This window comes from Physeter macrocephalus, chromosome 4 (assembly GCF_002837175.3).
Source record: "Physeter macrocephalus isolate SW-GA chromosome 4, ASM283717v5, whole genome shotgun sequence".
NCBI classification, from domain to species: domain Eukaryota; kingdom Metazoa; phylum Chordata; class Mammalia; order Artiodactyla; family Physeteridae; genus Physeter; species Physeter macrocephalus.
Window position 1 is genome coordinate 125,705,113 of NC_041217.1, and position 27,428 is coordinate 125,732,540.

Sequence of the window (27,428 nt, forward strand, 5' to 3'; positions counted from 1 at the left end):
ACTGGCCCAGGCACACAACCACTAATTGGCAAAGCAAGGATTCAGATCCCAGGTAATCTGGCCCCAGATCCATGCTCTTCACTGCTACACTATGCTGACTCTGTGAAGGTTAAATGGAGCCAGAGTGTGGAGGACCTCATACATCCAGCCAAGGAAGGCACACCCCCTCTCAGAGCACATTCCCTTTCTCTTTCTCAGGTCAGAGTGTCTTCCATGCGTCTTACACCAGTGATTCTTTAGGGCTTACTATCTTGGCTAATAGAGCCATTGCATCACCAAGATCCTTGGACACACCTGAGATTATAAACTTTACGAGAGTAAGAGTATATCTGTCCTTTTTGTGTTTGTATCCCAGCACTTGCCAGACACTTGGCAGATGGTAAATGTATAATAAATCTTTATGAAATAAATTTAAAAAAAGTATCATCAAATCATTCAGGCTTCAGGTATCAGATTTCCTAGAAAGGTAAGACATATATCAGAAGTAGGAATTTTTACCCATATAAATGATACAGTAAGATGAATAATATTTATAAAGCAACTTGAAACTTTTGTAGAGACAACACAATATCAAACAAAAATATTTTAGGACTCAATCTGCAGCTTAGCTAAGCCAAAATTAATTTTGTGCATTGAATGTCTTTTCCTAATGTATATTCTTCAAGGATGTTCTCAAAACACTGTGAAATCATGCTTAACAATTTCTTCCATGAGTCATTTGACTTGAAAATTGATCTTCAGCTTGGAAAAGCCTTAGTGGCAGATCCAAGCAAGGAAAGAATTGCAAAGATTTAAGGCTTTATTGGAGGGAGTTTGACCTGAGTGAGAGTAAGGTGCTGAAGAAAAAAACAGAGTTCAGTGTATGAACTAAGTAGTAGCTGAAAAACACTAAAACAGGGCCTGTCTCAGAATTGGTAGGAAAAGGGGTTTCTGAATGATTGTCTCCTGAGGGAAACATGGGAAAGCAGGAGTTAGGCCCCTCAGCCCAATGACAACATGATTTCTACTCACTTCCACCGCCTTATGGGGTTCTTTCTTTGATAAATTCAAAGGGCATGGCTGACATAAAGGAGGTAAGAACCTAGGCTCTGAAGTGAGCTTTCTAAAGTAGGCTGCATGAGGGCAAGGCCTGTGTTGGGCTCACTGCTCTTCCCCAGGGTCTAGATCAGCCCCTGGCACTTAGAGGAGTTCAGTACATATTTGGTGATTGAATGAATGGAGTGTTGCATCTACTTTAGAATCTTAATTCCCCACGTTACTAGCTCTGTGGCCAAGGGACTATTCGTTAACTTCCCTGAACTGGCTTTCCCCTTTTAAAAATGATAAAAATAGTACCTACCTCAAAAGTTGTCACGTGCATTAATGGTGATAACATATGTAAAGCATTTCATGGAGTGCTTGGTACATAGGAAGCAATATAAGTTCTTGTTGTTGTTGCGGTTATAATTATTGGTGTTATTATTAGGGGCTATTTGCTGCCACGTATCTGACATTTAGGGAATTACCTGCCCTCCCTCACTCCCAGTCATCCCAGTTTCCTTTGGCTAGTGGGAAGTAGAAATATGAAGTTCCTTGACTTTCACGTATTTTATTCTCATACAACCTTTACTTTCCCACATTACACATAGATGCCTGAAGCTGTTTTTATTGGAGATTGTCCTTCATGCTGAGCTGCTTAGTGATGATTCTGAGCTAATTTACAATTCACATGGGGTAAGGACTGGGCTTTGGTCCAAGTCAGGGCCTATTCTCACCCCAGATGGTCTAGGGCTGACGTTAAGTCTGAGCCCCTCTTCTTGCCATTGGCCACCTGTGGGGGGTCTTCTTGAATCCCTGGACAGCCAGGGACTGGGACATGTTCATTTGTCATTCGTTCATTCATTCAGCACAATTTGTGTGCTGACTCTGTGCCACGGTGTTGAGGGTTGTCCACACATCACAGGATCTCACTGTCCAGGTTCTCTTCCGACTGTCACTCTCGGTGGGGAGGGGCAGATGGAAAGGAGCTTGTGAGCATGACAGAGTACAAGGTGAGATGGGGAGGGAGAGCAGTCATGAGAGGATGCGGAGTGGGGGAAGCAGTCAGCTCAGACCCCATTAGGCTTATACAGGCTATGAAAACACGCTAAGAGAAAAAGCCCTTTCCTCCACCTCTGCTCCAGGAACCCAGCATGTGTGACCTCTGAGGTTTAAACACTGGAGGCATGTCTGCTCTCTGCCGAAGCTTCTTTCAAGCCTGGGAAGCAGCAGGGTGCTGGCTGGCTACTTCAAGTTGTCAGCTGCTTCCCACCAGAGGCCTCTGGAAACCTGTAAAGTTTCTTACCTGCCCTTCCGGGTTGCAATTTCAAAGAGACAATTTCATAAGAGACAATCATTAGGTGTTTCATAGTTCTTTGGGGTTTTTTTGTTTGTTTTTTTCTATCTGGGAACAGAAATCTCCTCCTTTATAACATGCAAAATGTTGGTTGAGTGCCCACTTTGTGCCAGGCTCTGTGCTAGGCACTTTGTAACATTATTTTGCTTAATGCTCACCACAGACTATGAGGTTATATTATCATCTTTTTTTCCTAAGAAATAAGAAAAATAAATATCAAAAAGGTAATTAATTTTCTCAAGTTTATTTACACAATTAGTAAGACTTAAAGTTGGGCATGAATAAGCCTAATGTCTGAAATGTATGTGGAATGTAAAATAAAAAGTGAAATGGAGAACTTCAGGGCAGGTGCTGATGTGTAAAAAGGGAGGGGTGGCGGGGTATTTATTAATTAAACAAATTCATCTAAAGATCAGGTTGAAATACTGGTCTTCCAAGCTCTGGGTTCTACATAGTTCCTACCCAAGGTTAGCCTGGGAAGGGGGGCCTGGGAAGGGTCTTGTGTGTATACACAAAACAAGACAATGGGACTCAGAGAAAGAAGGGAAGGGTGGTTCCGTGTGGAAAAAAAATAAGCATTTTAAAAGAAACTGAATATATATATATATATATATATATATATATATATATATATACACATTCAGGGAGAGAGACAGAGCGAGGGAGAAAAGTGACACTGAATAATAGAGTGTGAACCCCAAATGCCTGCTCACATTCACAGGCACTAACTGTGAGAAAATACCAACAACGGAGGAGCTGCGGGGATGCCATTTATGGATAAAAGCTATTTATGAGAATGAGAAGCCTCGGAGTGGGACTATTACTCTTGTTAGGTCCCTCTGAGAAGTAAATTACGTGTTTGAGTAGGTAGGTGCAACTCTTTTGTATTTCTATGTTACATTTACTGCGATGACAATCATGATATGCCACCCTTGGCTTCCAAAGGGGGGCTTTCTCAACTTGAGGAACTGAGCCTCGCTCTGTGCAAGTTGCTGTGCTGGGGCTGTGGGAGACACAAAGGCTCAGGTCATATCTTCTTGTTTTTAAGGAGCTTGCCAGCCACGGGTGATAACACAGCACATATATAGATAGATGTGCAAACTTCAGCGCAGGAAAATGTGCCAGATAGGCATTTAGTCAGTGAACGCTATACAGGAGTGGGGGTTGGGAGAGGGGGAGGAATTGCAGTGAATCCACCTTCAGTTAGATATTCATTTATTCATACGTTCGTTCATTCATTCATTCATCCATTCAATAAATATGCACTGCAATCTTTATGACCTTCCATATGCCAAACCCTTCCAATAAATCAATGGATAAATCAGGATCCCCAACTTAAAGTCTAGTGACATGGAGTTGGAATGATCAGTTTCAGTTGGCAGAGTTGGAGTGCATCCTTGGATTATCTGTCTTTTGGACAATGTACCTAATGACTCCAAGAAAGTGTTTTACTGGTGATTGGGTGCAGTTTTTAGAATAGAATATCTATATTTAAGGTTCACTGAGTGTTGTTCAGAGTTCAGTACTAGATGTTGGCCTTATTAGCACATTTGTCAAATAGTTAATCACCCAGACTGCTCCTAAAATATGCTTCCCAAAATAATTATAACATGATAAAATTTTAGGGCTCAGAAAGAACCAATTAGTGATCAGTTTTACTAGTCTTTTAACACAAGGCTTTCGTTTTCTTCTAAGGGTTCCTAAATATAATCATCATCATCATCATCATCATATCTTGCAAGAATACCATGAGGTAGGTACTATTATGATCTCCATTTTACAGATGAGAAACCTGAGCCTCAGAGTGGGTAAATGACTGTGTAATGATTTATGGTGATCACACGTAGCAAGAGGCAGAGAGCTGGGATCTAGGCTACACCCCAGATCCAGCAGACTCCAACACTCATGCTTTTTCTACTCATCTGTGTTATTCCCTTGGGAAATAAGGATCTGATAGTCACTTTTAATATTCATAAAGACATAATAGACATTGTGAATTTTTTAAAGCAGTTCATGGTGATGAATATTGCATGTTGTCTGCCCTACACTCAGTTTGGCAATATTGGTAATCTCAGGCACGCTAGAAGCATTTATTAGCAATTAGAAATATCTTTTTAATAAAAATGGTTATATAAGTGCCTGTTCAAAATAGGGGATCATATTTGTGGTGAACCAGTATTTTATCCCAAGCCTCTGGTTTCCAGATGTGGACACTGGAACATAAGGAGTTAAGCCAGTTACTCTGAAAAGATGCATTTGGGAGCTACGGGGATGGGGTGTGTTGTAGCAGTTGATAGAAAAATGAGTTGAGGACTCATTAATCTTAAATGAATAAACCAATGCAACTAGCCAAGAATATCTTATGGATCCAATTCAAACTTGAAGTATGTGGGACACCCATTTCTTTCTTCTTAAATAGTGAAATGTAATATCAAATGGAGAGTAAATCTTGATATTGAATCCTGTCAACCTTACTTTAGAAATATCCCTTGATATTAAAAAAAGGAATTCTAACCCCAAGGCATTATTATTTAAATGTGTGGAAGTTGCCAGCTTGTTGAGATGAGAACACAGAATGTGGAGTTAACTAGCAGTAAGGTGAGAAGGACATTCTTACTGCTTTTTATGGTGCTCTGGAACCAATTGTGACAGGGAAAAAAAAAATGATGTAAGATTCTGAAAAGGTAAAGAAGGAATGCAAAAATAACCCACGCTGGTCTATCTATGTTTGGGTACCAAAGTGTTGACCACTATTGTTCACAACAATTCTGTCTATTTCTGACCATTTGCCATTTGATCTGCTGTTCTTTAAAGTAAAGATGGTTAATCACTATTCAGTGAATAACAGCTATTCTGGGGCTCCTCCAGGTCAAGGGCAAGTGTCTTCACATCTTGGTATCCTCAATACTTAGAAAAGAAAACTTGGGACAAGTTAAGGGCGCAATATGTGCCTATTGGTTAAAGGGTTAAAGGAAAGGATAAATAAATAGCAACTGTATCCCCAGAACTGTTAAAAACTGTTAGACTCCAAGGAGATGGCGTTTTATATATGTATGGTTTGGCACCTGTCCTTAAGGAGTTCCTGGTCTAGCTGGAGATTAGAATCGAACACTTCTATTAAGTGTAACCTGCATGGCATCTTCTATAAGAGCACCGAGAAATCAGGAACAGAGTAGAGGAGGAGACAGGACTTGGGATATTCCCTTGGCATGAAGAGGGTGTAGGTGGAGGCGAGGGACGAGAAACCAGGCATGTAAGGGGCGGTGGGTGGTGGAAACTGTGTATGTGTGAGAATAGGATGTTAGCAAAGGAAGGGTCTGTTGGGCAATGTGAGTTATACTGGCCAAGTGGCTAGTTTATGTAACGTGGAACAGCCAGGCCCAGGAATTTAGACTTGATGGAGCAGGAAATCTCTAGAGTCCCACTTACCTTTGCCCCTGGAAGTTAAGCATAAATATAAATATATCCTTACAAAGAGAGGACAAACATTGTAACTTAATATGTGTTCCCTCTAAGGCAAATAAGGTCTCAGGCTTTTGAAATGCACACCGTGGGCTTGCTTTCACATTCACTTATTTATTCATTACACAAAACTTTACAGAGGACCTACTAGAGCTAGAATTTTGTTAAGCACCACGGGGGGCACAAAGATGAAGAGCACTCGGTCCCTATCCCCCAGGAGTTTACAGCTAAATGGTGGAGACAAACGTGTACACACAAGTCCTTGCAATAGGAGGTAAGAACGTAAACACAGGAATTGTAGAGGCTTAATGCCCGGAGATATTAAAAGGAGGTGGTTTAGAAAGTAAGAAAGATTTTTTTCAGGCGAGCTGGTTTTTAAATGAGGTTTAAAACTCCGATGGGGTCGAATATATTTTCTTTCAAGGCAAGAGCCAGGGTTAAGGCTCTGGAAACCTACGGAGTGGGGGGATAATGTGGTAATGAACAGTGGCCTGATCTGGCTGGAGCGCAGGGTTCCCCAAGGGGTGCAGTGGGGGGATTTAGCTGGGTATTTGCCCAATAACGAGGCTGGGATCAGGCAGAAGGAAGCCCAGCTGCGACTTTATTCCGCATCTCCGTGCTTTGACTTAAGCATCTATTGGGTCCCTTTAAAAAATTCTCCTCCTCTTTCCTAAAGAGAGTTCTAGCAGTTGGGGGTGGGGACCATTTCCTAAAGTCAACGCGTAAGTTAAAGGTCTGCCGAGCTGCCCACAGGGGATTTACATCTCGCACTAGAAGAGGAAACGTGTGGGAAGCGGAGTAGGGGGAACCCACTAAACAACAACATCAACCCCCAAACGACACGAGCCCCTGGCGGGACAGGTTGCCTTCCAGACCCGGGAGCGGGACACCAGCACCCGCCAGAGCTCGGAGCCCCGCACTGGCGGGCAAGAGGGAGTGGAAGAGCGGGAGGTAGGGAGGGAGGGAGGAAGCGCGAGAGGGAGGGAGGAAGAAAGGGAGGGAGGCGGCGTCATGTGATCCGCTTCCCTGCTCCTTTAAGCGTCCACAGGCGGCGGAGCGGCCACAATCACAGCTCCTGGCATTGGGGGAGCCCGAGCCGGCTGTGCCGGGGGAATCCGTGCGGGCGCCTTCCGTCCCGGTCCCATCCTCGCCGCGCTCCCGCAACCCTGAAGTTTTGCAGCGCCCAGAAAGGAGGCGAGGGAGAAGGGAGCGTGAGAGGAAAGGGAGCAAAAAGCACACCCTAAAACATTTATTTCAAGGAGAAAAGAAAAAGGGGGGCGCAAAAATGGCTGGGGCAATTATAGAAAACATGAGCACCAAGAAGCTGTGCATTGTTGGTGGGATTCTGCTCCTGTTCCAAATCATCGCCTTTCTGGTGGGAGGCTTGATTGGTAAGTGCGAGAGCTGCAAACTTTTCCCCCTTTCTCTCTTTTCGGGCCCCTTCCCTCTTTGCCTCTTCGGCTACTTGTTACAGTATCACTGCCTTGCTTCTATGATCTAATTAGTCCGGCTATTGTGCTTAAGAAAGCAGAGCTCCATGGGGCTCCGTGGGGCACAATCCAGTCTAGTGGCTAAGAGAAAAGGAGGGGGAAAAGTTTTGGCCTAGTTTCAGTATCCACTTGAAAGGAAGGAGGGGGGTAGCGGGGGTGGGAATCTTAAGCATGGCGACGGATCGCGCGAGGAAGCGCTGGGTTACAAAGTTGATTGCCGCTCCCCCCGCTTTTTCCCGCGTTCCCCCCCTTTTCCTCTCGCTTCCCTCCCAATCAGCTCCCGGTGGGCAACGTAATCGACTTTATTAGGAACAACTGAAGAGTCAGAGAACTGCGCCCGGCGCAAACCCAGAGAGCCCTGTTACAGGGCTGTGATCTCTGCATGTGTAAACGCTTTGGGTTGACTCAGCTTGGGGGCTGAGAGTTTGCATTTTGGGTCCTGACCTTCGTGCCCTCGGCTTCCTCGTCGCACTCGCATCCCACGCCCCGCCGTGGCCGTCCGCAAGGTCCGAGCCTTGGCCCGGAGCCTGGATGGGGTGAAGTACGGTGGGAGAAAGTCCTTGGATGGCGCTGCGGGAAGTTGGAGAGGTCGGAGGGGAAAGGCGTATCAGAAAGGTGTTGCTTTTGGCCTCCCGCCCTCTCGCGAATCTCCCCTCCCCCACTTCTTAGAGCTCCGAGAGCCGGTGAGTCTGGAGCCCCGGGTCCTGCCTTGGCGCCTAGGAGGGCGGCCTGCGCCCCCGCCGCAGCCCCCCGCAGGTGACAGCTCCCCCCCCGGGAGACCTCCCCTGGCGTGCATCGCCCGGACCTCTCGAGCCAAACACGCTTCCGGGTGAAGAAGATGGTTTCACGGACCTTCCACTCAAAAATACTCCCTTCTTCTTGCCGTGTCTCCATCTCCATCCATCCTCCCGCCTCTCCGCACACTCGCTTTCCCCTTACCCTCGATATTTAGGACGTCCCGGCGCAAACTTCGGCGCCAACTTCGCCACGGGTGCGGATGAGAGGCTTGGCTTCCGTATTTCGCAGATCTGTAAAACTTTGCGGAGTGGAGAGTCTACGGAGGGGCTTTCTGCGCGCGTCCCTTTTCCGGAGCCCGCGCGGCGCGGGTGTCGTCGTGGTCGTGAGAGCTGCACAGGCTTGGGCACCTCGAGTCCTGTGCCTGGCGTTTTGTCTCCAGACTTGGGTCTGATGGAAACAGATGAAAGGGAGTCTGGTTCTGTAAATCACCGTAACATCCAAGCTAATTGTTTAAACAAAGGAGAGTGGGTGAAGCTTCACCAAGGAGAGAAATTTCTGGAGGAGATCGTGCCTTTCGCTGTGTGTGTATCCACAAAGCAGAAGGAGGTTCAGAGTTTTCCAAGCTCATATCCTCAATTTGGGTCAAACAGCTTAATCTTTTTTATTCCTGGAACCCTCCCCACACCCCTCCCGTTAGGAGCTCCTGTTTAGCTACGTGCAATCTCCATGTTTCCCTGTATTGGATTTTTCGAGGCTCTTAATACATTCTCTACTGCGAGCTGAAGGCAGCCTTCTCTGTGCCCTCACGGTGATTATGCAGCGGTTACAATTACACCTCTTGTCTCCCTTGATGAGCAGTTGCAGTTAGATGCCATTGGATCTTGTGTGATTTCAGTGGCAGACCATAATTAAAATTTCTTGCACCTTGTGCTTTCAGAATTAAATTGGCCTATTATCCCTGTCTGACCTTCATCCTCTTTGAGGTTTTTGCACAAGCAGTGAACCATTACACATAGTTCCCTGGTATTTGTTGGTGTGTGTTTCTTTTTCTAAAGTTGATCTAGCCCATTATCCACTGTTGTAGGTTTCTTAGGGCACTTCTGGAACTAGCATAATTTCTGGAATTTTAGTACTGTGAAGAAGGTCCAAGGCACTGGTGAGTGGCAGCCGGACATTGGAGTTGCCATAGGATCAGAACAGTTGTATGTTCAAAGAGGGGTTTGTTTGGAGTAAGTGGTGCCAAGGGTTGTTTTTCCCTGAGAACTTGATTAGTGACCGTATCTGATAACAATCTCAAAAAGTTAGTGATAGGTCTAGATTCCCCTCAGTAAATCAACTGATTTAATTCCATCTTTGCTTGAAAAAGAAAACTATCTCTGTATAACACTTCTTGGGGGAAATTGTTGTGTACGTTTACCTCTTACCTCTCCTCCTTCCTCAGTTGCCAAGGCTATGTCCCTAGTTCTGGCCTGAAGGCTGAAAAGGTCAGATCCATTTCACCGCAACACTTGAATAGTGGCTTAGCCTTTACCTCAACCAGTTATAGAGTAATTTTTTTGGTTTGATTTTGCTGTTAAACAAATCTAAGAACTTAGGTATGCTATAAGACCCAAACTTGGGAAATAAATATCAACAAAAGGTAAGTGATATGTTTTCCCACCAAACTTTCCTAAACTGGAAAGCAGGTGAAACTAAGCAAAGGATGGAACTTCAAGAAAGTGAGTGAGTGGAATCAGTAGCTGAAGAAGTGTGTAGGCTGGAAAGTCTAGGTAAAGTCCAGAAACCTCCTCTTCCACGCTCCCCAGTGAGAAGAGAACTTCTTCACTGCTCAAACCTATTGATCCGTAGGAAGTCCGGTGTCTTGGGTGTGCAGTGTCTTTCTAATTCATCTGCAGAGGCCAAGTGAGAAAGTGAAACCTTCGCTTTGAATTGTCCTTGGTATATATTGTTCCTTTTTGATCACTGTTGTCCTAGAGGAAAGGAAACATGACAGCCTAGAAAGGGGAGGATCCGAATGGCAAAGCTCCTGATGGTAAGGGTGTAAGTACTCCACACGCAGATGCAAAACAAAAACAATCAACCACCACCCCCAAACAATAATGACAAGCCACGCACCCAAGGTGACAGGCACTTTTTCAGTTAACCAACAGGCTTCAGTCTCCTCATCGGTAGTTGATGAGTTGAAGATTCCTTTCAGTTGTGAAATTGTATGAATTTTTCAGTGCTTAAGTTTTATGTGGCATTCAGACTGGTGTTTGGTTGTAGCCTTCTAGAATTGATGGGGAAAAATTTAAACACTAGGGAAAAAGGAAATAAGAGGGATTGGGTTTTGGTTTAGTCAGCTTAAATCCTCCCCTGCTCCAACAGCCTTCGTAGAACCAAGGGTTTTTTTGTTTGTTTTTGTGCTTGTTTTGTTTGTTTGTTTTATGCCAGGGTCTGTATACTGCTAAGCCTTTAGTGGGATTTTTCAAGAAGTCTCTGGAAAGCAATATCTTATGTGGTAGAATTTGGGGTACTTAAGAATTCACTGAATTATGCCATGCTTTTGTAAAAACTTTGAGTCATTATAAAATCATGCATCTGATTGTTTTCTTATGTATTGAGAAGGTTTCTTAAGTGGCTAACTTATTTTGTATTTAGAATTCATTAAAAAATTTAAGAACCCCTGAAGGAAAAGAAAATATTTTTAGAGATATACCTTAATCTTTAGCCTCCTTAAAAATAATCCTGCAGAAAATTTAAAAAATAATTTTCCTTTGATTTCACGTTTGGTGAGTTTAGTTCATGGAGAAGCAGCTGCAGGGGTGGTGGAAGGGGGGAGGGGAAGGAGACCATGTGTGCTGAAACAAGAGTGCAGCCGACTAAAAATCATGAACTTGATTCCCTGGCCTATTATGTGCAATTTGCTCAGCTTCAAATTAGTCATGTCTGGGAGGAGATATAATGGTTGGAAAAGCAGGTCACCGTTCCCACCTGTTCTAAAACTGGTAAGAGTATAAAGATCAGGATTGGATGAATAGAAAATTATTGCATTGTTTTAAGCATACCCATAAATTAGAATATTCCAAATAAGTATCAACAAATTGCCCATTATTATTTTCTTAGGAAGGATTGCTTTCTTTCAAAGGCTTAGTATGTGAGCAGCCTTTTCTTGTTTTTTTATTGCTGAGAATATTATATGTGTGTATACATGTAGAATACACATACATATATACACACATGTATAATCAGTTTGCATGGACTTATCTACTGCTTTTCAATGATATAGCCCATATTATTGTGCTATTATTGTTTGAATGGAAACTATGGATGGTTTTGATTGTGGTCCATTCATATGAAGAGTTTTTGTTTTTGCTACTATCACTTATTTGAAAGGGGCAGCATTTTAAAAAATTAAATAAAATTACAGTTATGCAGAGTATATAAGTGTTTGCGTCCCAATATATTAGGTTTTAAACTTGTTGTGGTATTTATTACATTTTAACATATTAATAATGCAATACTTGGCAATCCTGCAGTGTTTGGGTATCTGTTGAGAAAAGAACTAATGAACTTGCTTTTGGTTGATGTTACTCCACATTTTTCTGTATTTGATTCTTATTTTGTAAAATTTCATATCTGACTAAACCATGTCATTTTTTTCTTTGTTAACAGAGTATCTAATATGGTTTGTAGGAGTACTGTGCAACCTCAAAAATTCTTTTGTAAGGAGTGGGAAATTTTTTGTAATTGAAATTACATTATTTAACTTCTAAAAAACTAAGCAATCTACTTGGTTATTGCAACAAAGTCATGCTAGTGCTAACAGTCTCTAATCATGCTTTCATCTAATCATTCAGTACAGCCTGTCTAGGCTTCTATTGGAACTTTCCCTTTTCCCTGTTCAAAGTGAGAAACATTTCCTTGAGATAATAGTGTGGCTTTGTAAGGTTTTCAAGTCCCCTGCCTGGAACCCAGATCTAGACTCGAAGCCTTTCCTAGCTAGTTGACATTTTGCAATAATGAAGCCTTAAAAAAAAATTTTTTTTTTAATCCATGTAGACTGAGGAAAGATTCTTACCTTATCTTCCTCATAAAGGTGTTTCTATGGAGATTTAGAATTTGGAATTGTGTGAAAGTCCTTAGCTTAGAGCTCATATATGTTACCTACCTAATATGCAAAATATTGATTAGAGCCTAATGTGTACCCAGCATAGTGCTACAGTGCTGACTAGGGCTTAGGAAAGAGGGGACTTGAAGCCTGAGTAACCTCGGGGAGCCAGAGGTAGAAAAGAGTCCCTCTTAATCCAAGTTCACTAGCCAAAGATTTCTTATGATGAGGTTTTTAATATCATGATAATTCTCATTTACTGGGAATTTGAGAACATGTGAAATGAGAAGCCCTGTTAATTATGTCATCAAATAGTTATATTAATATTTCATCTTAACATATTAATAGAACAATATAAATAATGCTAAACATGTGTTAAATATGTACTGTGTGCCAGACTTTGTTTAATTTGATTCATGCAAAGCCTTGCCACATTGGTACTGTTGTACCCATTTTACATACAAGTAAACTGAGGTACCGAAAGGTCTAGAAAAATTGCTCAAGATTACCTAGCTAGTCAGGGTCAAAGCTCGGATTGGATTCCAGTCAATCCAGATTTATCAACCATTAGGTGCTCCTGACCCCACTTCCCAAAGCCTTGCCTTCTAGGGCTGAATAGAAATGGTTTGAATGTAGACAGACATGATAAGTAACACTGCAAATGCAACTAATTTCTCATTTCTAACCAACAGGTAATATGTTAAAAGAAAAAGTATCAAATCTGATGATAAGTGAAATGGAGTCCCGCTGTACTTAATAAAGCAGAGCCTTGACTCAGCTAAGGGAGGACAACTTCTGAGAAGTCTATATATGCCAGTCCAACCAATTTCTTACAGGTTCTAACCAGTCCCCATAATTCTATGAATAATCCAACTGCCTGAGCAGCCAAGTTCATTAGCCACAAAGTGTTTGAGTTCTGCTACCTTAAGGAAGATTACTCAATTTTATTTTCTCTAGTTAGTGGTTTTAACATATTTATACAGTTATATAAGTCTGGACTTTTTCAAAGGAAGAGGAGAGAAGAGATCAACTGAGGTTGGAGAGGTTTTTTAGAGGGTGTGGATTGGCAGTGAGAGCAATTGAAAGAAGAGCCTCTTACTGAAAGTTGAAAATTCAGTTTCCCCAAAGGATAATTTTTGTTTATATATACACCCATGCATAATAATGAGGGCATTTCAAACCGGAGGCTTCCATGCTGACACCATGAATAGGTACATGTCCTATTGGAAAAAATGCTGTTGGATTTTCTCTATTGAGAGATTTACTGCCCTCAGTTTTGATAGAGACTCTAAGAGATGAAGGGAGACAGAGAGCATCAAGACGTGAAAAGATCATGTCTATTTCATTTGTCTTCTGTTTTCTCTGAGGTGTTGTAACAGTGGCACAATAGAATAGACAAGTGTGCCAGATGTGGATGGTTCCCAGAAAAAGTGCCTGGATGGGGATGGGAGTGGAGAGGAGGAGCTTGAGGCACTGAAGTTCTCAAACTTGATGAAATGTTTTGCATTTTTCCCTTTTCATAATAGGGCTAATCAAAAAGAATTGATAAATAACAGAAAAGAGCAACTCATATGTTTTAGAATACAGAAATCCTAAGGTTCTTTAGCCCTTTAGCACTACCTCTCCCTCCCCTCCATCCCTCCCACCCTACCATGTTCCACCCATAATTAAATTTTGTTGAGGAGCAAAAGCAATAATCAGAGTGCCATCTGACCAGTAGTGAGGGATTTGGCTAATTACGATTTTTTGCTTTTTTGAAGATTTATTGGGTGACTATGGAAAACATTTTACACGTATTGATTCACTTAATGAACATAACAACCTAGAGGAGCAGGTACTTTCTCCAGTTTTCAGATGAACGTGAGGCTCACTTAAGGAACTTTTCAGAGTTAACAGAGATGGTAAATAAGAGGGCTGGCATTCAAGCCCATGATCCTGAACTGAATCAAGCCATGCTCTCAAGTCTAATGCCACTCTCCTCCTATTGTTCCTTCAATTTCTATGGGAAACAAAGAGTCAAGTGTGATGAAACATTCTACACAGATTCAATAGAAGATGAAAGCTCAGACTGGCTTTTTCTGCTTCTACGCCTTTCCCAGACCACATACTCCCATCACTGCCTGGGTACTATTCACTGACCTAGTTACTTCCTATACAGATTATCCCAATTCCTAAAATATATTAACCTCCTTCACCAGCTATTGTAAATGTTGGCCAGTGCTTGCAGGCCATGCTGAAGAGGGCTGAACCTGAGGAAATTACACCCCAGCTCCCCGCCACCAGAAGAAGTTATTACACACAGCAAAGAGTAACTGAGAGTTGTAATTGAAAACTTGTCAAAGAGTTGCTTCGACCTGAATGCCAGCTAGACTTAGCATACACAATAGGTCCTGAATATAGATGTTAAATACAAGAGAGAGGAATGTGGGTGTGGAGGAGGGAGATAGGAGTAGAATATGGATTCAGGAAAGGAAAAAATTAAGGCCCCTATAAACATATGAGAACGTCTCTTTGGGACATAACTTATGCCTGGATTTCCAAAATCTACTTCCCATGTCACCCACTCCTCCCAAGCTGAGCTAGTGTTTCTCTCTACTTGCCTGTTTAAATCCTGGGCTTCAAGCGCAATTTCTGCTCCCTCTTTTTCTTTTCTACTCTATTCTTTTAATATTCCCTGGTAAAGGGTGTTCTTTCTTCACTGGCCCACAGGAATTATAGGGCCTTCTTAATCTTCTAGTTAATTCCCTGGGTTAACTAAGAGGCTTTATCCATAAATACACATTTCCAAGAAAGCAGAAGAAATTGAAAGAAGATGCCAAGTTATTACATTTGTTTTGGCAAGGCATTATGATTTTTCTTTATGAAGAAGGTAACCGGTCTGTAAATGATTGGTTCAGTTTTTTTTGTTTTTTTTTTCCCAAGCCCCAGATTAAGGAGGTTAAGCTCACGAGAGCTGGTTGGGGGCCAGTTATCTGCTGCTTTTAGTTTTGAGCCCCTCCCAGGGAGAGAGTGCCTGGTCTCAGGGCAGCATCATGTAGTGGAGAGGAACTTGGCTGTAACTCTGCAGACGATCTGTGGTCTCGTGATCGCAAATAAGTCACAAGGGCTCCTTGGCTCCCACCCTCAACTGTGTTGTGGGGCAGAGGCGTCCTATTTCATGGATAACTGTAGTGAGGAATCCACTATCATGAGGATAAGGCACCCTTTGGGTTTCTCATTGAGCCAGGCCCACCAGAGATCTGATTCCCAGAGGACATTTTGCTGAAACCATCTGCTTAACCCGTATCCGTTTTCTCCTACTTTTCTTTCCCTGTACCTCTCTGCTCTTGGATCTGGAAGAATTTAGCCTTGACATCATTTATTTTCTATTCTTTTTCTTTCTTGAGTCACCACCACTTTGTCAAACACCTCCAGATTCATGGATCTATTAAGGCAGAGGGAAGTGGAATGACCCAAAGCATTACTCATTTTGGGTTTGAAGGTGCTCAGACAGGTCAACCTGCTTTCTAACATGAATTCCCATTATAACTGTATGTCTCAGAATGAGCCTTCCCCAAATAGTAGATATTAATATTGTTGCAGATAACTAGCTTAAAAAGAACATGAGTCTAAATCATTGTCCTAAAGCATGCACATTTTGCTCCAGGTTAATTACTTTTGCTTTATAGGCAATTTTAATATAGCTTGGTTATGCCATTTTCTAAGTCTACAGCAGTTGGGACAATGTGCCACAGAAACTCACTGGCAGCAGAGAGATGTAGATGTGTGGTAGGTAACATGAGGACACAGGAAGAGAAAGGGAGCATGCCCCGGCTTCTGGGGTCTCTGGATATAGGCAAGTCATTTCACACCTAGCAGTAGCAGCACCCCTTCCCCCTCCAGTGGCATCGTTACATTACAGGCTGGGCTACGTTAATTGATTCCACTCTAAAGCTTTGTGATCTTATCACTTGCCATGAGAGCAGCTTTTTGGATCCGCTGTGTCTGTCCCCTTTGGTTGTATCTGGCCTGAATGGAAGCTGTGAAGCTTGTTGCTATTAAATTGTAAAGATGAAAGGGCCTTGGAGACCGTGTCTTGTCCTACCTCCTTTGAGGAGGAATCGGAGTCCCAAGAAAGGGAAGGGGCTCAGTTTACACAATTAGAGGCAGAGCCTTGGTTTAGACTCAGGTTCTAATGCCAGTCAGCACTCCAGGCATATATGTCTTTCTGCGTTTCAGCGTGAAGATCATCTGATTTCCGTCGTATAGTTAATGTGCAGAAGATTCCCAACTTGTGGTTCTTAAAGCTCTATTGACTTTCCTGTTACTTGAAAATAAAGTAGTAATAACTTGACTGTCTTCTGCTTGCCTTTGTGTACTTAATGGTCTTAGCTAATTTCTGATGAAGCAATAGGATTATATGGAGTGTTAAGCTGTTCTATGTGGATTCTAAAGAATACCACATAATAATAAAAAACAAAAATAAAGCTAAATTTCTTCCTTGTTTGCTGAGCGGGCGGTACATCCCCTTTCTCCTGCTTGAGAAAATGTAAATTTAAAACTTAAAACTGTGCACTATGGTCCTTACCAATCCAACCAAAAGTGACATCCTCATGTTTAAAGATTTCATCAGTCTAAAGCTTCCTTGTCTAAACGTCTGTGACTAACTTTTGTGCTTTCAGGGGATGTTTGTGGCAGGCATAATTCTGAAGTTGTAGTGAGTTTAGGGGAAGTGACGTGCCCTGTATTTTCTGGGTCTATTTTACATACAAAAGAAACAACACAGTTGCTCATCCTTTATGTCTATGTCTGCCATTTCTGCACTCTGAAGGTAATTGCAAGTAGAAAATTCAAATTGCCAAAACAGGGCTTAAAATGTTGAAGGCCTTATGCAGTTGTGTCTGACAAGCATATTTTTGATTTCAGAGGTGCCAGTATTACAGGGTAGATTCTTCTACTTCTTTTATTTTTGCTGAAACTAGAGTCACAAAGCACTGTTTTTCTGCGTCCTCTGATTTAGCTGTAATGAATTTCTTTTTCTTTTAATTCTCTCTTTAACATGCTTGCCTTCAGGTGATCCCAGCCAAAAAGTTGGGATCCATATTTGTGAAACCCAGCCCGCTCTCAAGGCAGATCGAGTCTTTTTTCTGTTCCTTTTACTCCGGGCTCTTATATATTTTATCTGCTCTCATTTAGGTTAGAACTCGCCTGAGAACGGAATGCCTCAAATGTAGAAAAGACACATCCCCACATTCCTTTCTTTGCTCTGCTCTGTTGAGCTAGTTCTGGCTTGTGTGAAATGGGCTCTGACTTCAGCCCCTGCGTGCCTGGGCAAAAGGAAGTTGTAGATAAGATTTTTACTGAGGCTTTGGAAAGACTGCACCAGGGGCCTTGCTGTCACTTAACACATCTGTACTTAGAAAGGATCAGCTTCTTCCGAATTGTGAGGTGGCTGTGGGTGAGGTGGGGAGGGGCTTGTGACAGGCAACTCCAGGGCCTTGGACATCCGTTCAGTCACCCAGTCTCCCAACTGTACAGCGTCTGCATGTTCACGAGCCAGCCTGTGTTAAATCCTCGGCCGGCATCGTTCTTTGAACGTGCCCAAATGGAACAGAGTTATGCTCTATGAGAATGTGGTGCTTCTGGATAATAGTTGATGAAAGAGAAAGAAACAAGAGTAATTTGTAGATGCCTAAGATTTTTAAACTAAAAGTATGCTAAGGTCCCCTTTCAGTTAGCAACTTATTTTTTTCTAGAGATCGGGAGAATTCTCTCATGTCGCTTCTCTACCCCACCTACCTGTTAAAAAAGACAAAGAGAGAAAATATAGTTTGGGAGAGGGACGGGCAGGAGGCTTTGGGGTTTGAACAAAATCAGCCCTAGTATATATTCGAGAAGACAACATTTCCAGGTCAGGATGTGGTTAGGTACTGATACCAGCTCTGTCCAGGGAAACCGCCAACTCTCTGTGCACCTCACGTTAGAGTAACTCTCCCAGCTAAGCAGTGATGCTACAGGAATTTGGAAGTTGCCTTTAATGACTTGGGCTTCTTATAAGATTCCTAGGAAATTGTCACACTGCCAAACAACATGGTGTTGGCTCAAGGTTTTCCATATGATGTTTCTGTTCAATGATAGACTTACCGATTTGAAGTGATCAGATTTCTACCTGCTGGCATTCGGTTTTTGGGTTGATCAATGGGTGTGATCCAGTTTGTTATCAAACTTGGACAAACCGTTTACATTCTATGAGCCAGCCTCAGTTTCCTCATCTAAACATTTTTCCCTCACAGGAGGTTATGGGTTTAAATGAGAGAACATAAGTTACCTGTGCATATGTGCTAGATCCATCAATATACATTAGACATTTCCCTGAATTAGAAGTCATCACTAATTAACTTTTTAAGGATTTTTTTGAGTCATCCCATGTCTAGTTAGGCTCCTGGCAGCTTATTTCTGCCTCTTAGTGAATTACGTAAAATTAGAAACCCAGCAGCCCTGCTTGATAGCCTTCCCAATTAAGCATAATCCATGCAAGCCAGCAGTTCAAGAAGCATGTCATCCACACATTTGGTGAATTAGAGCAGTTAACTTACTTTTTGATCCAGTTAGTGATAGTTTTCACCAAATCTTAAATTTTGCCTTTTAAAATGCTTGCCAGTATTCACGGCTCTTTATAGCATATATAGCCCAGGTAGCTTGACTTTTAAATGAATACCACTCAATATGTGGAAGAGAGATTCCATCCATGCTTGCTGCATAGAAAATCCCAGTTGTTCTGTTTTACATTATAAAATTGAAGTCATCATCCACTGGGAAATGTTTTGCTTCTAGATATAGTATAAATGACAAAGACCTTTGAAAAGTCAAGCTTCAAGGAAAGAAATGATCTTTTTCTTATAAAATATTAACTACTTCTGAAACTTTAGCTAGAATTATCGTGCTGTATTATAAGGAATTATAAAGAAAAATAAAGTTAAAATATAATCCCTGTAAGACTATAAGCTACATGAGAGCAAGGATGGTCTAATGTGCTCATCTTTATCTCCTGTGGTTGCCACAGGGTAGTGCAGTGTAGGTGCTCAGTAATACTTTTTGAAGAAATAGATAAATGCCTTGCATGTTGGACCTGTTGCAGGGGTAGCTAAAATGCTTCAACTTTAAGGTCAGCCCTAAAATTTCTAACACTCTATTCTGGGCTATTCTTTTATAATTTAAATGAGGACAGGTTTCTTATTACTTACTTGAACTTCAAAGATTATGTCACCTTCATGGTTTATATGCTTAGATTTATAAAATTGTAAGTTTGAGGAGTTTGGGGAAAGGACCTTCTCTTGTTATGTTGTATAATAGAAACTAAAGCGCAGAGAAATTGCAATGAGAGAAGATTTGAACCAAGTTTCCTGACTGCTAGGGGAGTGTTTCATTACCTATGCCTAGTGTTACAGTGATTACTACTGGGTCTGATTTATGTATTGGGTCTTTATTTGGCCATAAAGGCAGAAAATTGACTGTGGTTATCCATACTAGCTGATAAAGTTTGCTGGGAAAAAGGAACACACCCTAGTACATGAATCTTGAATATTCAAATGGGAATGTGGAACCATAATGGAATTTTGTGATTTATTATCTTTAAGAAGTAAGTGGGTTTCTTCTACTCCCTGAGAGCTGTTTTTTAGGGGCTTCTTTAAGAAGATGACATAATTTGCTTAATTTTCTATAAACTTTTAAAGATGGAAAATTCATCTTTCAAAGTTTCCCTTCTAAGAATTTTGCAGATGTATTTATGGTTCTTCTTAGAGATCGGTAATGTATTTGTGATGTCAGCTTTTATAACTGCCCTTGACAAGAAAGCATAAGACATTCAAATAACCGCCTCTGCATTCCATTGTGTTCAGCTTGTTGATCTGGTGGGTGGGAATGAATTCATCCACACATTCTTCCAGGTTCCTGAACGGTACTGAAACATGCTGTGTGGAATAGGTGCCTGCAGTCAAAGAGGAGCCTGGGCCTGCTGACTTTCCAGTGGAGCCAGGTGGAAAGGTGGGAACAGAGATTTAAGAAGCAGATGTACACTGAAAGGCAAGGAAGCAAAAGCCAAGGAGAAAGCTACGCAAAAGCTGGACTTGGACTTCTCTTAGCCAGACCTTCCAGCTAGAGATGGAAGTATTGGGGAGGGGACACAGAGCTGACACAAGAGTCAGGGGAGAGGAGGCGGTGGTGATGGAGAGAAAATGGGCTTGAAAGAGGCGACAGGAATTCTTCCTCGGCTGGGTCATCACGTCATCATGCAGGCCTTCCCTCTAAAATAATGACGTGTGTGTGTGTGTGCGTGTGTGCGTGTGTGTACGCTATGAACCTATCCACTGCTTTAAAGGCTAGGTAAAACCACAGCAGAAGTGGAAGTTTGCTCTTCTAAATGTAAGCAAGAGAATTGCATTCAGAAGGAGGACTGGATAGAAATCCTTGCTCTACCCCTTGGTGGCTATGTGGCCTTGAACAAATTATTTAAACTCAGAGCCAGAGTTTCCTCATCTACCTGTTGGGTAAAATGGGAGTAGTAGCGCTTGTGACATTGCTGTGAGGATTAAATGAAATAATCTGTGAAATGAAAAGTACGTGTACAGTAACTTGCAAATTGTAACCACATAGAATATGCTACATGTTATTTTATTATTAGTCTTATTCTTTTAACCCAAGAATGATTTCCCAGTGTTAAATCACCCAGAGTCCTTTGGGAGCTGACATAAAAGGTTTTCTGCCTGCTCCGAACCTGGATACAATAGTTCAGGGAGATGTAGGTGGCTCTAGAGTCGGGTTTAGATTGCTTGTGTGAAATTATCATCTAGTGACTAGAAACATGCATTTTTGTCCCCTCCTAATTTTATTTGTTTTTAAGCAAGAACACAATGATGTTAAAGGAATTAAAAGCAAAGAAAAAAGGAAAAGAATCCTCCTAAAATGCACCATTTTAATACAATTCCTTGTTAATTTTTTATTTTTTCACACTTCTGTGACTATTTCCAATTTTATATACAAGAAATGTAAAAGCCTAGTTAGCAGAGGCTCAGACGTTCATTGTTTATGCCTCTACCAATTATGTGTTTTCTTTGGAAATTCAGCAGTCAGTTCCTCCTCTCCTTCTAAAACTCTTCTCTCATACTTAACTTAAGATTGCTTGTTGAACCATTGAACCATGGGAAATTCATTTTCAAAATCTGCTTAATTGCTGTGAGACTTTTAATTTGTTCTGGATGATGGTGCTAATGTCTGGGAAACTGGGACTGAAGCCCTCCAAAGTTGTTAATTCAATCAGCCACTGTGCCCTTGCCATGCCTAATGAAGGGAGGGGGGTATCCAGACCCCTCTCACAAAGAGGCTGGGTCCCTCCTGACCACCTCGTCAAAGATGAATAAGAGGGACCCCACAGTTAGGTCGAACACTTGGGGCAAATTACCAGGGTGTCAGTCCACATTATCCAAAGCCCTGGGTTGTGCTTTCCCAAATAATTCTTCAGTTGGTTTTATGTAGGAGCCCAGAGTTTTAAGGCATGGTTTTTGTGTGCATGTGTTCACACCTGCTAATCTGCAAAATTCTTTAATCACCAGCGTCTATTTGGCTCTGTCTGCAATCTGTAAGATCATAAACATCACCCCCAGACTATTGATATTCCTGTTAACCACTGAAGTTTTCCATGGCGAGACTGGTGAAAGCTTGCTCTGTCCTCATGATAAATTAGCTTGTTTATTCCTCTTCTGCTTATTTCTATCCTGCTGTTGGTTAGTGTAATGAAGCAGAAGTCCATTGTGTATGTTCATTGGGTAGCGATCCTCTGGCACCAAAGGGGGTAATTGAGTAGAAAGGCAGAATGCTGTTGGTGCATGGGAGAAGTTAACACCACATGAGGTCACCAGGCTTCAAGCTTTAATCAATGTGGACACAATGCAATTGAGATTTTGAAAAGGGTTTGTTTATAGTGTGAGAGTAAGGGTCAGTAGTTAATTTGAAATGCTGTAGGTGTGTTTTCCTTGAACCAAGAAGGTACAGAGCATGTGTCATAGAGGATTGTAAATATCCTCAAGGGAGGGATGTAATTCGGGTGGAGGCTTAAAAAGAAGGGAATTTAAGAACTTCAGTGTGCTTATTATTGACCCATCCATGTTTCATTTAAACTTTTACCATTCTTCACAATGGGAAAAAGACTGTAGGAAAAAACCCTATAAAAGTCCATAGTATAGAGGCACAGCCCTACCAAGAAACAACTTTTTTTTTTTTTTAAGCAATGCTTTCCTTTGGGAAGATATTTGGAGTGCTATAAAATATTGCACTAAGAGTACTTAGTAGTACTAATATTACTCTCAGTATTAGCTGCTAATTCTCAAAGAATTCCCACTCTCAAAAGTTTACATCTTTTAGGATTTTTAATTGCCGTGGCTTGAATGAGATAATATGAAAACCCTTAACCCCTCTACTCATTTATGCTGCTGCCTCTTTCCATTTCGGCCTCCAGTCTAAACCAGGCATGTCTGTCTGCTTTTTGGATTATCTTTGACATTTCTCCCCATTATTTAATTACCTAAGTTTCAACAGCTAGAAACACCATGCTTTTATAATCACTATTCCAATTTGAAAGTAGAGAGGGACCTATCCTTTTGTTGCAGGGAAACTCTGCAGGCCAACGTCTGGTTTTCAGAAATGACTGCAGGAAAAGAACGTGAAGGCTGTGGCAGAGCCAAAGACTAGACATAGACTCAGAGATGCTTTGTTAAGTGCATGTTAAACCTAGGTGATGACTTCATACTCCTAATACCTCATATTTGTATAGTGCTTTTATCCTTCTTCAAAGCACGTTCATAGAAATGATCTCATTTGATCTTAATAACAGCACTCTGAGACAGGTCAGTCCACCAGGAATATTCACATTTTAAAGTTATGGAAACTGAAATGGAGAATAGCTGTGTTTGTGGTTAGTTTTGTTTGAGAAGGGTTGATTTGGTAAGATTTATTTGTGGTGGAGTTACTCTGAGGATTTGAAGATTAATTGCTACATGATGATATAGGATAAAGAGTAGTAAAAAGCTTAGTTTTTTAATATAGAGAATTATTTCTTACAGAAGTTGCTGTATATTAACCAAACATTACTTTCTGAGCTATCTTCTAGGACAAGTACATGTCACCTGTGGTCCATCATGTTTAATTTCCCCATGTAACACTCAGCTGCTCCCTTAAACAATTGTTAAGCAAATATGTCAAAAATATCTCTTTGAAGGAACAACAAATTTTAGCCTGTTGAAGGTGTCCAGATATTTTGACCTTTCCCTGGGCAGATCTGGGTCTTTAGAACCCTATGGAAAATCTTAAAGAAGGAGCCAGGGAGCACCTAGAGATGAGAGTGCAATTAATTTACTAATATTAGCCAGTAAATGGTGCTGTGGTATGGTCACCCACTTAGTAAACTCTTCCATGGTATGCCTTTCTCCCTTAAAGTCATGCCAACAAATATGCATTGAAAAGCCATCTTTGGTGTTGGTATGATAGCCCATAGCATGGATTACCATAATTAGTTTACCTAATCTCCTACAGTTGGACATTGATGTTATTTCCAGTTTGGGGGCTATATAATAGCAATACTGGGAAAACCTCCGTTGTAGTTAAATTTTTATTCATACCCTTAATTATTTTCTTAGCAATTTCACTTCGGTGAATTTATCTGAGGTCAAAAATCGTGCCCATTTTTAAAGATTTTGATAATCTCCATCTCGCCCTTCGAGATCAATGATAACCATCACATATACCTCATAAGTCAATCCTGGGAGTGTCCATAATCCCTGCATCTTGGCCAGTACTGGACATTAATTTTAATTTAAAAAATTTTGCTAATGTGCCAAGAATATTTTTTTCTTTTAATTTACATTTCTTTGATTACTAGTGAGGGTGAACCTATTTTCATATGCTTATTGGCTACTTATACTCTTTTGTGACTTGCCTGGTTGTTTTCTTCCTTTAGTATACTATTTTCAAAGTTGATCATCCTTGTAATACAACTTGTTAGAGATTAGGGAAAAAGGGAAGACTTACGGAGGAGGATGGTTCAGCCTAATTCTGTTGATAGCAGGATCCTGCATTTCCTTTGTGGTACCTCCCTTTTCCACTCTCAGACCATGAGCTTTAAGTTAGAATCTTCATCTCTGACTCCAGTTATGGACATGTGACCAAGCCACAGGGAACACGTGGCTCAATTTAGTCTAATCAGAGCGAAGTCTGAGATTTGTTGTGGAAGCTACCAGGAAGAGATATCCTCTCTGTTTATTACTGAACCTGAACCCAGATAATATGAGCCTGGAACTGCTGGAGCCCTTCCAATGAAGTCTGAAAATGAAGCTAGTAAAATATGATAGAATTCAGTGACCATAGAGAGATGAGATCTGTTGATATAATTTGATTTCTCAAAACAACCACTATCTAAAGACCATGCTGTCTCTGGACATTTTTCATCTTCACCTTGCTAATTGATTAACTTAATTTTTGCTCAAGCAGCTTTGTGCAGGGTTTCCTTTCTTTTGCAACCAAAAGACCCCAGACTGATTTACTTACTATGCCTTTGGTTTAAAGATAGGTCAATGGAGACTGCTGCTGTATCGTAGAAGGTGTATTTGGAGAGTTTGCTCATGTTAGGTCTTTGGTAACAATTAAAAAATAAAATTAGGTATGGAACCAACTTCTGTTAGGCACAGCTCTTCCAACTATAGCAATAGTTGAAATGGTGTGTGTGTGTGTGTGTTGTATCACGGTTGGAGCACCAACTGGCTGGTGAAGATCATTAGTGACAATTCTTGGAACTTGGCCAGGTTGTTGGCTTTGAAGCAAAGCTCATTGCAACATGTACTCCTGCTGAGCTAGATGTGTGTGTGAAATGGATGGCAAGAGCAGCTGAAATGAGGTTCTTGATGGCACCACAGGAGAAGCTTAATGACTGCCCAAGCAGGCTAGTATTTGGGGGGATGGTTGGGAAACTTGAGTAGGTATTATGATGACTCGAGGTTTCTTTGGGGCATCCAGAAATCTGTGAGGCAGAACAAAGGATGAGCTGGCACATGTTACTACAGTCCCTGAGCTGGGTTAGTCATGGGCTACAGAAGGAATGCACACATGGATCTTATCTTTGGGCAACTTAACTTTGATTAGAGAGTTAAGAGCGATAAAATAAGATAGTCTGTTGTCAAGGTCAAAGTGGGTGAAATGGACTAAGTGCTCTAAGTATTTTTTAGATCAGATATAAAGATTTTTTTTGAAGAATTAGGGAGTTTGACCTGGGCCTTTGCAGTGTGGGTGGTCATTGGAAGCACAATTTGATGTACATAATTCAAGATAAGATTCACGTCATTCAAGGCACTGAATTAAGAGCAAGCTTAATAGAAAAAGCTATGAGTAGAGTATCAAGAGATCTGGCTCTAGCCCCATTTGCTTCCTCAGACATATCATTTAATCTCTCATGCTTCTTCTTGCCTTTGATTATTTGCTGAGTAGACCTGGTAATGCTTTCCCTTGGCAAATAAAGACAGAGCCGAGGCATGTCTATCTCAAAGCCAAATACGTTGGCTTTTTCCACCCATTTCTTTTCTTTTTGTTAAAGGCATTAAAGTAAGTCCTCAGAGTCCTTAGGTTACCGGCAGATTAGAAATTTGTTTAGATGGTTATTAAGGTATATCTTAGCACTTTGCTAAATTCTGGGGAACATAAAGAGGCACAAATCATGATAATCTGCTCATCTGTCGTGTCATGGAAAGAAAGCATGAAGTTAATGAGTTGAGATCTCAGGGAACCTATTTCTCACCAGCTATGAGACTAGGTTTGCTTTTAGTATCTTGTCTGTACCCTACCATAGATCTGTAAATCGGTAAATAAGAGGATGTGTATGAAGGCAAGGCACTTATCTTTTGTAATGTACCAAAGACAAACGAGGTGGCACCGTTTTAGCTGAGTAGACAGGCAGGACATATATAAAAATGTCATTAATAAAACAGCATGGTGTGGTAAAAATATTAGGTAATATTAATTGAGCACTTACTATGTGCTAGGCAATGTGCTAAGTGTTTTATATGCATTATGTTGGCCCGCTAACATGATTGAGCTGGAACTAGAATCTTTGTTTCACTTGCTGTTTTCATGTTTAAAGGTCTAGAGAGACTGAATGATCCTTAAAGCACTGATTTGGACTTCTTTAACTCGATAATTGTATTTTCTTTAAAAACTGTAAGTTCGAAAAGCGGTGGAGTTTTGGGGACAAAACCTGGGGGTGGTTGTAAATTGACCAGAAGGTTTACAAATACCCATAAGGACGGGCATTGTGTTAGACATTGTGGGCCAATCCATTCAGCCTAGGGCCTTCCGTCTGTATTTCCCTTTGTGAACTCTTTTGCTGAATGTCCCATCATCCTTTGTGAGATGAGGTCCTGTTCATCCTGTCTGCTTTCACGACATAAATGTTTTAGGAACTCTCCACAGACTGGCTGGATTGTCTCTTTGGGCTATGAACAGATTGTGTGGGTGATGAGACAAGTAGGAAAAGACTCAGCAATCAAAAAAGGGGGGTGGAAATCTCTTTCTCTGGCTCTCAGAATGGAGCTTGGACACAAAGGGAACTTCGTTAATCATGCCTCCTTTGTAATCAGAATGGTGGAGGCATTTTTTTTAAACCACTATTATTTTGTCCTTTGTCTCGTCTGAGTGAAACCAATTGTTAATAGCTAATCGAGGGGTTAAAAATTTCCCAGACGTGGCCAGGCAGAATCAACTTCACTTGATAAAGTAGTGGGTTGATTCTGGTTGGAACACCAATTCAGGTGTGGTGACAGGCTTGTTGCAGACATGGTGCTGGTCTGATAGGATACCCTTGTCCAAGATCTACATGGTGGCAGCTTTGTGCTTAGTTGATGAAAATTTCACGCGTGTGTGAGAAATGGGGAAGAGATAGGTAAGACTTGGGGTTTGTTTGTTTGTTTGTTTTAAATGAAAGCTTCTTGCTTGCTTGCTTGCTGTGTTGGGTCTTCGTTTCTGTGCGAGGGCTTTCTCTAGTTGCGGCAAGCAGGGGCCACTCTTCATCACGGCGCGCGGGCCTCTCACTGTCATGGCCTCTCTTGCCGCGGAGCACAAGCTCCAGACGCGCAGACTCAGTAGTTGTGGCTCACGGGCCTAGTTGCTGCGCGGCATGTGGGATCTTCCCAGACCAGGGCTCGAACCCGTGTCGCCTGCATTGGCAGGCAGATTCTCAACCACTGCGCCACCAGGGAAGCCC

General features: G+C 41.6%; 1 protein-coding gene across 5 annotated transcripts in view; it reads left to right on the forward strand.

Moving 5' to 3' along the window:
- The first annotated feature begins 6,878 nt into the window (after positions 1-6,878).
- Positions 6,879-27,428, forward strand: part of WLS (Wnt ligand secretion mediator) — a 108,546-nt gene continuing 87,996 nt past the window's right edge. For 3 of the 5 annotated variants that reach the window (XM_007118735.3, XM_007118734.4, XM_028489272.2), the window contains exon 1: positions 6,880-7,227. In XM_007118735.3, coding sequence (XP_007118797.1) covers positions 7,122-7,227 — 106 coding nt within the window. In that variant the 5' untranslated portion in view covers positions 6,880-7,121. Of the gene's footprint in view, positions 7,228-27,428 lie in introns of all 5 variants that reach the window. The other 2 variants (XM_028489270.2, XM_028489271.2) reach the window with 2 other exon arrangements.